General features: G+C 42.6%; 1 protein-coding gene across 2 annotated transcripts in view; it reads right to left on the minus strand.

Annotated features, from left to right (window-relative positions):
• The window catches only part of CNKSR3 (CNKSR family member 3), a 58,682-nt gene extending 45,680 nt beyond the window's left edge, over positions 1 to 13,002 (minus strand). The window contains exons 1-2 of one of the 2 annotated variants that reach the window (XM_061471547.1): positions 12,927 to 12,996; positions 11,983 to 12,117 (exon numbers count right to left, since the gene is read on the minus strand). In XM_061471547.1, coding sequence (XP_061327531.1) covers positions 11,983 to 12,117; positions 12,927 to 12,978 — 187 coding nt within the window. In that variant the 5' untranslated portion in view covers positions 12,979 to 12,996. Of the gene's footprint in view, positions 1 to 11,982; positions 12,118 to 12,926 lie in introns of both variants that reach the window. The other variant, XM_061471548.1, reaches the window with a different exon arrangement.
• Between the last annotated feature and the right edge of the window lie 1,335 nt (positions 13,003 to 14,337).

The raw sequence follows: 14,337 nt of genomic DNA on the forward strand, positions 1-14,337 counted from the left end.
CACCAGGGAGGTGTAAATACAGGCACATGAGAATCACTGGCCATCAGCACCTGCTAATCACATCAATATGTCACAGCAAGTTGAATGACATTAGCAGAAAAATGCTGATGGCACATACCTCCTCTTTCCATCATGAGCAGATCCCATGGGGTCACTACTGAATTCTCCTACGTGATGTTGTCATTACTTGCATGCACACATTACTTCATGTTTAAAATCCCAACAGCATTTACATCAGGAATTCTAGACTCTCTCAAGTTTTTGTTTGCATTGTTTTAAATAGCACATCACAGTGCTTCCTTCCATGAGCCATGCATGTTCTATACACGGATCCTCAAAACCAGAAAACAAAAATCTCAACCCCTGTCTAAAGGGAGCTTGAAACAGAGAGGAACATAGGAGGAAGAATGACACTCCACCCCATGAGACAGGCAACTATTTCACTGAACTAGACATCACCCTTCACCTGCAAAAGGCTCAGAAGCTTGATGCCATCACAGCTGACAGCTTTGAGGATAGCTTCACAGCCATATGAGAAGGATTAGAAAACTTAAATGGTGTTCATGTAAAGCCATTGGGTTCCCAGCAACAGATGAGGGAATATGCAGGAGAAGGCCTGACCACAAAGACCTTTGAGACCAAATTCAGCCAGCATACATTTGAAGCAATACAGGTGGCTGCAAAGAGAGGGGAAGAAAAGACTGATACAGTTAGGTCACATAGCTAGGGGAAAGAAAAAAAAAACAAAAAAAAAAAGGAAAGAAAACCACACACAAATACTTTGCAGTACTAAAACTTGCTGATAGTGTTGTCCCAGTGACAGGACAGACCTGCCTTGAGGCATCAAACACAATAGGCATTTTAAAGCATATTGCTGAAGCATCTCAGCTTTCTTTGAACAGGCCGTGTCAAAAAAAACAAGGTTTATTAACTGAGCAGCCAATCACCAAATGTCTCAGCTTCCCCATATTTTTGCAATTGTTTTAAACATCTAAAGCAATTGCTTCAGCTAGCTGCCTGACACATTTTCATTGCTCTACATCATCTTAAAGTCCTAGTTAGGTGTGCAGTGATGATGCTACTTCCTAAAATAGCAGAGATCTCATCACAGTTCAAGTGCAACACCCCAACTGTCAGAAAGCCAAAGTGGTGGCAAAGCTGACTGAGGGCTCTGAATCATACGCATCCAAAATACCACCAACCTGACCAGGAGCCCTACCTCCTTCCAAGATGTAAAGTGGATCAAGGAGGGCAGGAAAAAGCCTTATATCTACCTCAGCCATTCTATCTGACATCCTCACACAATACTTTTTGTAATTATGAAGAGGCAAAAGCACGAGCAGATATTCCACCCTCTACGTAAGGTGGTGACAAGATATTTCTGATCTTTTGCTGAAGCTCTGAACAAGTCATCTTGGTACTCTTAAGGCACAGCAAAACACGACCAGATATTTGTAGGGAAGTCAGTCAATTCAATTGATGGCTATTTGCTTCTTTCTCTCCACATTTCAGCTAAATTGGGTTTGGAGGTTTTTTTGAAAGATCTGTTACAGAATACATCTTTATTGGTGGAGCTCCCAGGTAAATGCGTAATTCCTAGGTGCCAGAAGAATCTCTAGGCAGGGCCCTTACATATACAGCTAGCAAAGCTGCCAGGAAGCTGCTGCAGGCAGAATGGAAAACAGTTAAAATCTTAATAGGAAACTAGTTTTTAAAAGTTAACAGATTTTTGAGAACACCCAATGACAGGGAGGAATATTCAAGAGCAAAATATAATTCAGCAGAGCCACAGGACATAATTAGTTTCCAACTATCATTTCAACACACTCTTAACCCTTGGAAAATTGAGGGTGATACTGGACAATAACTTCACATGCATTATGCTCAATTACACATGGGTTAGAAACCACATAATCCATTCAGCGTTTCTCAGCAGTCAAGACATGTTAATTTGAGAAAAACCTGTAAGTGTACATACAAGCTGACAATCTGAGAAATGAGTATTTCTGTGAATGACAGCCCAACAAAAGCCTCCAGGCATGCATGGCACAGGACTGGCTCTATTGGGAGTTGGAATTCCTCTACAAATATACAACCCTGAGAAGCCAGTACTAACCTTACTACACTAAAAGCTGACACACAGTGTTGCTAGTGGTACTATGGCCACATCCCTGTGTTCAATTGTCAATTGCCTTGTTTCAAGAAACAACTGGTTTCCCATCATGGATAGCACCATAAGATTGGACAGTTACCTGCTGTAAAAAGGATCTAAACAAGTCCCAGAAGGCTATTCCAAGTGTTTCTAAGTGTATCACAAAGATCCAAAAAGTATCAGTTATCCTAGATTCAATTATACTTGTTACATGATATCTTTTCATGCAATAAGGTGTGGTGCTGCTAATCTTTCTACAGAGCTTTACAAGGTAGGGCAGAAGAGGTCGGTTATTATCACGCTTTCATCTGTTATTACCCTCACATGCAATATTTTAAGAACTATGAGTTGAAATACACCAAATTTTTCACCAGATGCTGAATAGCACAAGATACAGTTACAGCTCTCCCACATACAGATCGCATCAACTGACAAGAGTCAACAACTCTTGCACATCAAATGCCTATTGACTGGTAGTATTTCAACAATGTTAATGCAGCCATGCTCTACTTCAAGCAAGCACACACGTTTTTAAATGAGCATGCCCCCACATTTGTCATTATGACTTCCTGCACCCCAGCAATTCTCAGGTAACCAATAGAGAAAGGAGAATCCAGTCAGTACAACCCTGAACCAGGGCCTGCAAGTTTTCTTCCTCTGCTGCAAACAGCATGGGATGGAACTGTCTGGAGACTGACATGCCTAAACTCCCACAATACTCAATACTGAGATACCCAGTACTCAATGGAGACCAGAGCATGATTCAACTTGCCCTGAAACAGACATCGAGTAAAAGATCTTTTGAGCCACTCTCTAGGCTTCAGGGACTATAACAGGAATATACACATCTAAATTAATCATGTCTTAATCCTAACTTGAATACCACCCACTGTATGACCAGAGGCAAATCGCTTACTTTCACCATATGCTCCACAATGCAGAGCTGTGAATGGATACTTGAAGTAGCCCGGACAGACATTTCAGTTTATAAGCAATATAACTACATTAGGGGATGAAAATTATAGAATCACAGAATGGTTGGGGTTGGAAAATAGCCAAGACAATCATGCTAATGCTGTTTCTACTACGTAAATAACCTACTTCAGAGGTTAGCTGGACCTGCACTGTGTAAGGTAGGCACACCCCAAATTCTTCAGTGTTAACTCCCTATCTTTAAAATGAAAACAACAGCAAATTCCTATTGAGAAGGGTGCTAAAAGAATCAAGACTGCAAAGCACCAGGGACACTGTAATAATGATGCATTAAGGTTAAATCAAGGCAAGAACTGCACCAAAAGAACATTTCAATAGCCTCCATAGACTTAGTTTTTCAAGGCTGTACTCCAATAATCTTCTCTTGACACTTTTAAAGTCTGAATCAAAAGGTCCACAACTCGACAGAATCCTACTGGCCAGCATCAGCCTGGTACCCATACCCTAATGAAGTAAGCAGCAAAAGGTTTAAGAAGCTCTGATGACTATCCTAAGAGCAACCATAAAAACCAGATCCTCCACTGCCAGCGAGTACCTGCTATGGAAGCACAGCATCCACCTCAGTCCATTTTAATGCTCCAGCTTTGCACTGCTGCATCAAACCCACACTCACTCTCCCAAATAAGCAGTGAATCTCTTCCTCAGTCAGATGTCAACATTAGATGTTTCTCCAACATTATTGTTAAATCCTAATCATAACTGAGGGCAAACCATGTTCTTAATTTTTTTTTTTATGAATGCAGTGATGTCTAACACATGTTGTTCTAACACACAACCAAAAAACAGCAAGAAAGAAAAACGTTATGGGGAGTTTGATTTCCAAATTCTTGTTTTGATCACATACAGATTTATCTACCCAGTGTTATTGTCTGAAATAGTCTGAACTATGTACAGTTAGAGAAAAGATGAAGTATTGTTTTTAAATACAAGAAAATATGATGCTTTTATGTTTACAAAAGGATTATATTTCACACAACATATAATATTACATCTTCTGGTGAGTACTGCCTACATCCAAACACTACATGGAATGCTATAAATTTTAAAGAAAAAAACCAATACAAGCATACAGAACTTACAGCATATTTATCTTTTATCTCCTCTTTCTTCCTAGCTTGCACTAGGAATGCCAACAATTACTGAGTTTCATGTTTTGCCATAATCCTTTTAAAATTCTGTTTGATGAAACTAACAGCAAGACTTCTGCACCTTGCGAAGGATAGGCGAGTGAAGTAGTGAATACACATCAGCACTAGAATTGTTCAGGGGAGAAAAGAAATTAAAAAGAAAACACACACATACACCCAAAAAGAAAAAACACCACACACCAAAACCACTCCTGTCAGGGTAGGCATTTGTATTTCACTGGGTTCCCACTTCTCCTCTACAACACTCTCCAGGCATGGCTCTGTTCCCTGGTCCCTGCACATGTTTTTCAGTCCACATTCTTCAGGCATGTCTGAACTTGTTCTTATAGCCCTCCTTGCTCAGGGAAAGGCCTACATAGGAGGGAGGGGAAAAGAAAAAGTAAAATCCTTCATCCCTTATTGTTCCCTTCTCCTTCCCTGCCCTCATCACCAACCACAAATCTCCTCAGCAGTGCAGTGCCAGTACCTGCTCAGGTAAGTCTCTGCCTCCTGCAGCAGTGGGATAGCAGCCAACTCAAAACTAAATTCTCAAGGCACTGGAGTTAGGATATTGCTGTCCCAATGAAACAGACTGGTAGATTTTCATTCTTCTATTTACACGTCCACCTGTCACCAAAGGCTTGTCTTTTGGCCTCCACAGCAAGGACACAGCTCTTTCACAATGCTAGGTCAGGAGAAGGAAAACAAGTACTGCAAGGACCTGTAGCTCAGAATAAAGCATCTTCAGAACAAGCAACAGCAGTAGTATCACAACTGAAGGCAGAAATCCTCTCTCTTATTAGATAAGGCTGTTTTATAAGCTACAAAACCCAACAGAAACCCTTAACCAGTCTGCCCCACTGGCCCACTAGACTCACTAATATATCCATAGGAGGTAACACTTTGAGCCCTTCCCTTCTCTTCTGGCTAGGAAAGCATCTCTACCAGATAGATATCTTTCATTTAATGACAAAATGGGTATATTGCACAGCTTTTCATAAAGCATTCACCCAGCAAGCTTCATTCCAGTAACACAAGACTGTGAGATAAGGTATTAATGATAAAAGGATGGCAACTTAAGCAACATTAATTTTGCAAACACAAGACAGAGACATCAGGATCATTAGCCTAGAAGCGTGTACCAACACTTGCTTTAGCAGAAGCCTTAGCCCTGGATAAGCAGCAATTAAGTTTTAAATGGAGTTCTTTCCTTTGATCAAAGAGCAAGATAAGATCATATTTATACCACAAAGCTTTGATTGCAACAGCACACCAGATGCTTTGCTTACCTACGCTTAACTACCAGTATAAGAAGCAGTCAAAAAAACCTAGAGAGATTTTGTCATTACAGTAGCAAAAAAACAATCTTTATGTTAAAGGGTATCAAAGAAGCATGTACAAGAAATTATATTAACTTGGCACTGATGCAATATTATAATTTTGCCAGATACTGAATGCATCTCTGTAGACCAAAGCTACAGAGGTCAGTGATCTGACCTCACCAAATCAAACACACAGATGCTTGGGTTTGCCCAGCATGTGCGACGTTTGATAAAAATTACCTGCATTTCATAATATCATAAATATCTATTCTAACAGGTAATTCATGTTTAAATCCAGTGAAACAGATCAGTCTGATTCACCAGACCTCCCACATATCCCCCAAGCTGTGAAACATTATTGCTTGTACCCTGAAAAAATGGGGACAGGCATGTGGAAACCCACAGAAAATTTCCTTGTGCAAAAGAAGCTTGGCCCAGGGATCTGAATAATATCCTCAGACTACAAAGTCATCTCACACTGGTAAGGAGAGCCCAAATGACAAAAGGACTGCCTCCTCTGCTAACATCAGACAGCAAACCACAGTCAAGCAGCATTTTTATTTGAATTTCTTATCTCTTACTGCAGCCCTGTGGACAAACACTAAAATCTATGAGCAATCCTGCAATCACAATTAGCAGAGTCCTGAAGAACTACCGCAAACATGAGAGGCTGCTACAGATGCCTCAGCTCCACTAACTCCTGTTCCCCCTTCCTTTCCTATCTCCAGGATAGCCTTGAAAATGTGAGTACCTCACTACCTCCTCCTTTTGACAGGGCTTACATATCTGGGGTATGTGCAGGGCAGAACGAGGAGACACTATGGAAACACCATCCCTCTAGGGAGAGACAAGACCTAACTGGTGTTATCAGAAAACTCTAGGATAAAAATTAAGTCCAATATCATTACTTTCATGGAAAAAATGCAACAGTAAAAAGCTTTTTCCACTAAATTCACAGAGGCATTGTTTAGACTTACTAACATACCTTCTGTGTGATGCTTGCCTCTAAGTGAAAATCTTGTCCTAAAATGATACAGCAAAACAAAAAACTGAGTAGTCTCGCTACCTCTCCTGCAAACCATAACTGTCACTAGTTGTCCTCTGTCTGACATGCCTGGAAGGAGCTCATCTGTTAGACTATAATTGACACCAGGGAATCCCAAGGTTTAGATTCAAAAAAAATCAAAAGGAAAGAACAAACACCACACACACACACACCCCACACTCCCCCCATACTTTTGAATACTTGCTAACAGGCTGTATGCACGCACCCCTCACAACTGCAACTCATCTAGTGGCCTGTGTTGGATAACAGCCTTTTGTCAGGGCCTTTTACTTAAGAAAAAAAAAAAAACCCACATCATGACAAATTTTAACATGCATTTTATCTAGTGCCCTATACTGTGTCTTCCCTTAGCTCTTATAGTGAGCTAGAGAGAGGCATGATCTTCAAAGAGGATATACATGCTGAAAATATGGGCTCCCAGGCAGAAGTGCAAGGAAGAGAATGAATCTATAACAAGAGCTACGAGAATCTGACACACACATACTTTTCATCTAAAGTGAGTTTTTTCCTACAGAGGTCTCCAATATCAGATACCAGTGACTTCCTGTCATTGAAGGAAGGAAACTCTTTATAAGACAGAAGGAAAAAAGCAACCAGCCCACTGGCCAACCTCTGTACCTTCTACTGAGCAATTAGAAGAAATTTCTCTTAAGAAGTATACCACTTTACGTGTCTAGTTGGGTAATACCAAGCAAGCATACCCGCTTTTAACACTACAGCCTAGGTACAGGTACTACCTAAATATACATCATATACCTAAAATGCGTTATCAGAGTTTCACTGCATTCCTCTACAAAGGCTACAATCAACTTTCCACCAACACCCATTGTGATTTTAGCATTTAAAATGTTGCTTTTCCAGATACTATGCTGACAGCTTTCAATTTCTAGACTTTCTGATGTTTGGTTAAAATAGTTTGAACAGAAATTTAATGGCAAATAAATAGAGCTGACTTTGAACACGAAAAGATCAGGGAGAAGAAAAAAATTCACAGAACCCACAAGCAGCTCAAGTGCAATGCAGCAAAAACCACAAGAACATGATCTAAACATGAACACGGAGGCAAACTTTGGTTTATATTTTTCAATACACCTTCACTGATCTCAGCAACAATGAATGAATAATTTTAAGACTGCAGTAACACAAACTCGTTGTGCAACTTTTTACTTTGTTTCAGCCCACAGATATATAGGTCTATTTAGTATATACAGGTTTCACTAGTAAATCATTACGGGACAGCTATACGGAGAATTTCAGCCGAGATCTACAAAGACTGATTATTCAGTGTCACTTTCTGATCTATTTAACAAATACTCTATACAAGTATTTTTAGGCATCCAAGTAAATAGAGGAAAGAGATTCTTCTGCAGCCCCAGTTATAGGCAGCCTTCTACACTTCTTACTGAAATCAAAGTATTCTGCCTGAAGAAATAATCAGGGGGTTCTTACTGTTATTTTCAAAAAAAAAAAAAATTTGAACAAAACATTAATTTGAGGATACCTAAAAAGAAAAGGCTAAATAACAACTCTGGTGCTATGCATTACTCATCACTGTTCCTAAATTCCAGCTAGTTTGCACTCCCAGCACACACAGTTAACATGAGTGACCTTGTTGAAATCTCCCTGGGTAAGCAAGATAGCTCTAAAAAAAAAGGAAGACCAGGCTCTCACAATTAATTGCTAACTATTTATAAATTAGCATATATCCCCATCTTCTCCCAAGCATCCCTATAAATAAATACAGTTGCCTGAAAGCTTTACCAGGAATAGAAATCTGAGTATTTCATGATATAATAGGCACAGGAGTAAGTGATATCCATGAACTACAGAGGAAGGGAATAACTGTACCTGGAGTGCAGTAAAGAGGCCAAAGCAGACGCATGATCCCTAGCTAGCTGAGCCTACAGCTACAAAGGCCAAATTGTAACAGAGCCTCACAACAACAGACGCTTCTAACCACAAGTGCATCCAACTGTCTTTACCGTGTAAAATTTGGCTTGAAGACACAACTCACATAAGTATGTGAGGCCTGGGGGCAGGGGGAAGAGACAGATCAGGCTACAGCAAACAAAGCACATCAATGTTCTCCAATAAGACAGTGACATTCCTCACACAGGAGACTATCCCATACACAGCTTTCCTCCCCCCCACACATCTTTTGAGGAATGACCTTAGCTGCAGGGTTTTCAGTAGCCAGGGTTTTCTGAGACCAGAGAAGGCTCCTCCACATCATAACACTGTTCCCTTCAAACTGTTGCTATGCCAGTAAATCACTTTTGTGCTAGATGTATCTCCATTTACACAGCCCTATGGAAGTACACGGGTTCTTGCTCACTTCTGCATTCAGGACAGCCAAAAAAACTGCAAGCCCACAAACATATACCAGCAGTAGCAGATATGCTACAACTTCCATAGGCATACATCTGTTCCACAGTAACCTGGATAACCCCAGGAATTCCTCAAGGGCCTCTGGGTGAATTCAGTTTCATGGGCTCACAAGGGAGTGCTGTGAGATGCAGGTGAGGATTTTGAGCCTGTAAGGATCTTAGCCTGCATCAGAGCAAGACCACAGGTTAAACACAGAATGACCCCAAAAAAATCTTGCCAGTGTAGTCAGGAAAACAGTGCAGGCTATATCATTCAAAGAACATAAACTCCATGCCAGCAGAACCACAAGTCAAATCAACATAGCATCCTAGCCAAAGTACCACCTTTCATGGCCGAATATGGCTCCGAAACACCAATTCAATTTGTGCCATGCTGTAAGAGAAACCTATAACTCCACCATCACTTCTTCCAGACAGAAATCAAGGAGGTACTTATAAAAATGTAAGATATGGTTTTCAAAACCTGATGCTATAGCTAAAGAGTTATTACATCCTTGGTCAAAGCTATACAGAAAACTGGTAGCAAGTAAAAGCACAACTCTTCCTCAGTAGCTTTGGTTTAGCTAGACCAACTCTTACTAGCTACATAGACTGCTACTGTTGGTACACAGAAAAAACACCCTTGCTCACAAAAAAATAGCAGCATTCTAGTCTGAATTAGCACGAGAGGACAAGCAACTGCATTTTGTACCAGCTGTTGATGGTAGCAACAAACAGAGCACTTTTTATTTAAAACCTGACTATAAAAATCTAAACATATTCACATTCAACTTACAACTCCTTAATAGGTTCTGTTTTAAATTATAGATAAATGGTATTTATAGTATTTACCTAGAAGTGAACAACTCAAAAATCACAGAACAATACTCTTTGGGATAAGAGTTACCTTGTAAAAAAAAACTTAGTTCAAAAGCTACTTTAAAAAAAAAAAAAAAAAAACAAATCCACCAAGAGCAAATACGCCAACTCTCCAGCAATTAGCAGCTTACTTTTGGACTTTGCTTTTGGGGGCTTGTTTCATGGAATAGGGGGGAGGTTTCATGTTTCTTGTGGTTAGGAAAAGCTATATTTATATCTATATACATATATATATATAAATTATTTTACAGCTGCTTGATTGTACAAAGATTTGTAAGGGAAAAGAAAAACCCTGGAGAAATATTCTCAGCTTTACATTGAACATTAAAATGAATTAAGTCAGACCGCTTATTTCTGCCACTCTACATTTTCCAAGATGTTGTTATTGTTGTACGATAAGCATGAATCATTATCTGCAAAACCAATCTCCCCACTGAGAACTGGCATCTCCCACCAGTTATTTATGTCATTCTTCTAGAATACATCTCCATGGCACCACAGCACTAACTACAGGCAGCAAATACCACTAGCCAAATACTTTGTCCCAGAGCTTGGCCGGTTCAGTGAAGATCATGGTATCACCTCCTTCCTAAATGGCACGTGTAAGAAAACAAATGGCATAAACTCTCCTCTAAAAACTTGTTTTACAAAATTAACCTCGAGAATTAAATATAATATTCATAAGATAAAATACAGAATGTTAGGTTTTGGTCAAACATAAAATCCAGTGACTGTGAACTACACAGTAAATAACCATTTCAGATTAAAAATAAACTATGAAACATTGTGCTAACAAAGCTGTTAGCTAGCTATTAAAGTGTCAATTTTAACGTGCAGACGATGAAAGCATAACCATAAAGAAAAAGTTTCCACATGTCATTTCTTTATTACAGTCTTGTCATGCAGGGAGTGACATAAAATGACACTGTGTACCAGAGGTCAAAAGCTTACCTAGAAACTGAAAAACAGCAGCAGAAACAAAAGTCATCAGCAGCCTTTAATTTATTCCTTTGCATTTCAAAGAACACGTGTTTGCATTAGTCAGAAGATCCACCTCCCAACTACAGCCAGCCCTCAAATTATTCTGCATAACACTAATTGAGGGTCCAGCTAAAGAGTTACCTGTTCAAGGAACCTGCAAGTAAAATAAATTATGCAAGAGAGCAAGCCACGCATGCTGAAGTATAAGAAAGCTTTTTAAAATGATTAGCAGGTTTAATCTTTAATCTGGCAAGGTAACAAACTTTCAGCGCCCAAGAGAAAAAACACAATGAGGGAAAAGCATTATATAAATATTCCACATGCCACAGCAAAAAGCTTATTTCATTGGAACAATGCACTCCTGTTTAAACCAACACCAATCAGGGAAAAGAGATCTTTCTGGGGAAGTTATTTATATGTTAACGCATAACTTCACAGCACGTTTGTATGGAATCCTCTTCTCACAAAGGCTGCTTGGATGGTCCCTCACTGGCACAGCCCCTTCACGTACATGTTCAAGCTCAGGAGGGCTGGGAGTATCCATCTCACTCTATGTGAAAACATGAGCCTGCTTTCCAAATTTGCCTCGGTCTTGAGCCGAACTACTGCCAAGTGCTGACCACAGGCACGCAGTCTAATCAGCATTATGGTCCTGAGACAGAGGAGTAATGGCTGCTATAAGTAAGTGCCGCTTCTAATCCAGGGAAACTTTCACCTCTGAAAACATTCCTAACTTCACACAGACTTCAACTCCAGCAAAGCCTGTGAAAATACTTTATGTAACAAAAGGCAATCACACTAAAACATAGTCCTACGAAAAAACAGAAGCACTCCTTCCAAAGTCATAAATCCCTCACCTAATTCATAGTGATTTCCCTTTCAATTTATTCCAGGTAGAGAGGGAACTGCAAGAGCAATATCCCAGTGGGCACTCAGAAAACACTCACAGGGTCCAACTGGAGTTGACAAACCTGAGGTTTAATCTGCCTTCACAAAAAAAAACCCCGACGATACCCAACACTGCAGAGGTCCCCCACAGCAGGAACGGGGCACCTCACGGGTGCAGGCCGTGACCCAGTGCCTGCTTTGTCCCCACCTCCTCTCTCCCACCAAAGAGCTTCCCGGAGCTGGGTGCAAGCTTCCCAAGTGCCTTCTTGGCACATCAGTCCAGCTGAAGCTTTCCACACCTCCGTCAATATCGTGAACAAACCTCGAAGCAGAATAGGAAGTTCTGATAGGCGGGAGAGGGAGAGAAACAAGCGCAGACACGAGAGATGAGGGGTGGGAGGGATGCATGGACAAACAGACGGATGAAGGAGACACTACTCAGCTCTCCGACCGGGAGCCCAGCTTTTTAATCCCATCACCGTTAAACAGGATCAAGTCCTTGCTTACTTGAGCTAGTTCATACAGCTTTTGCTTAACTTACAACATAGAAAGTTTCTTCGACCAGTGAGTAGGTTTTGTTTGAAAAGCTGTAAGTAAACTCACATGGATCAACCACCTTAAGGAGAACAGTTATTATCTCTGTGCAAGCATATAGATGCTATATAGATATGCAAGCACAACAGTGGAAGAGGATCGAGCCCTGAGGGGACCCCACTGTATGTATGTCTATATATATATATATATATATATATATATATATATATATATATATACACACACATATATGTTCCCCACCCTCACACAGCCCGGCGGAAAACTCACCTTCCCCTTTCCCCTTGTCCCAAAACCAAACCAAACCAAACAAGACCGAAACACGCACAAGTGCACTAGCAGGTAAGCAGACAAGTCAGGAGGGCGCGGTAAACCGCCACCTCCTCCCATACACCACGCCGAAAGTGTCCCACGGAGCCGGGACTGGGGCCGGCACCGCCGCGGCACTGGCAAAGGCCCCGCCGGCCACGCGGTCGCCCCGCCGAGGAGCCCGGCTCCGGGGAGAGGAGCGGCGGCGGCCGGCGCTACCCCGCCCGACAGCGGGTCACCCCGCAGCAAGACACCGGAAAGTTCCCGCGGCGCCCACCCGGCCTCTCTTACCCTTAGTCCAGTCCACCACTTGCTTCGGGCTCCACCGGGTCACCGGCTCCATGGTGAGCTCAACCCCGCCGGCGCCGGCACCAGGGCACCAGCCCCCCAGCAGAACGCAGCCGCGCTCCCCGGACGCGGACTAGTCCCCTCTCGCGCTGCTGTCCCGGCAGCGCCGCTCCGGGCCGCCCCTTCCCCGGCCTGGCTCCTCCCGCCGGCAGCGGCCAGACCCGCCCCGGTGCTGCCCCGCCTCCAGGTGCTGGCCCGGCCCGGGCCCGGCGTAGACCTGACGGACGGTGGCGGCTGAGCCGTCCGTAAGGGCTGCGCCGGGTCGGGCCCGGCCCTGTGCTTGGTATCAGCGCCATAGCTGAGGTCACGCTACGAGACCCCTTACACGTGTCATGTCTGAAAGCCACTGCTCTTGGGATGATGTCTTGGGATACCCGTGAGGGACTTTTCATCAGAGACTGTAGGGATAGGACAAGGTTGAATGGGTTTAAACTTGAACAGGCGAAGTTTGGGCTAGATATAAGGAAGAAGTTCTTTACTGTGAGGAGGGTGAGGCACTGTAAGAGGTTGCCCAAGGATGTTGTGAATGCTCCATCCCTGGCAGTGTTCACGGCGAGACTGGACAGGGCCTTGAGCAACACGGTCTAGAGTTAGGTGTCCCTGCCTGTGACAGGGGGGTTGGAACTAGATGATCTCATCTTTCAACACTAACCATTCTATGATTCTATGATGTAGTGACACAAATCTCCCTTTTCTTTAAATCAAGGTGCAATTTTAGCTTTCCTAGGTGTCAAGACCAGACTGGGAAATATAGAGAACCCAGGCAGAGAGCAAACAAGGATAAACAGTAATTATTACCAGAAACAGGAATTGCTACTGGTCGTATTACCCCTACCATCATATTAGCGTTGCTTAATTTGTACTCTGCGATTCACAGAATGGTTTGGGTTGGAAGGAACCTTAAATATCATCTGTTTCCATTGCCCCTGCCGTTGGCAAGGACACTTTCCACTAGGTCAGCCTATATTTGTGCTTGGGAGTGCCCCAGCTTGGCCTTGTTGAACTTCATGAGGTTGGCATTCGCTCACCTCTCAAGCCTCTCAAGGCCCCTCTGGATGGCATCCCCTCCCTCCAGCATGTCAGCTACACCACATAGCTTGGTGTCATTGGTCACATGCAGTGATGCCACCGTGAGGCAAGGGGCGGAGCAGTGGACATAGAGAGGTTTCCCCTTGCTGTCGTTTGCATGGGGGTGACCTGGCAGGCAGAGAGGCAGCTCCCAAATGCTGGCAATTTGGGAGCCACATAGCACCATGCCCCAGGAGTGGGGACCTGCCCAAGGGGTGGAGCAGCAGCCGGGTTCTTCACCCTGTTTCAGTGGCGGCCCTGGGTGAGTCATGACCTCATGACAATT

This window comes from Pezoporus flaviventris, unplaced genomic scaffold (assembly GCF_033815535.1).
Source record: "Pezoporus flaviventris isolate CSIRO_AGI_PZ_B2104156 unplaced genomic scaffold, CSIRO_AGI_Pfla_v1 ptg000066l, whole genome shotgun sequence".
NCBI classification, from domain to species: domain Eukaryota; kingdom Metazoa; phylum Chordata; class Aves; order Psittaciformes; family Psittacidae; genus Pezoporus; species Pezoporus flaviventris.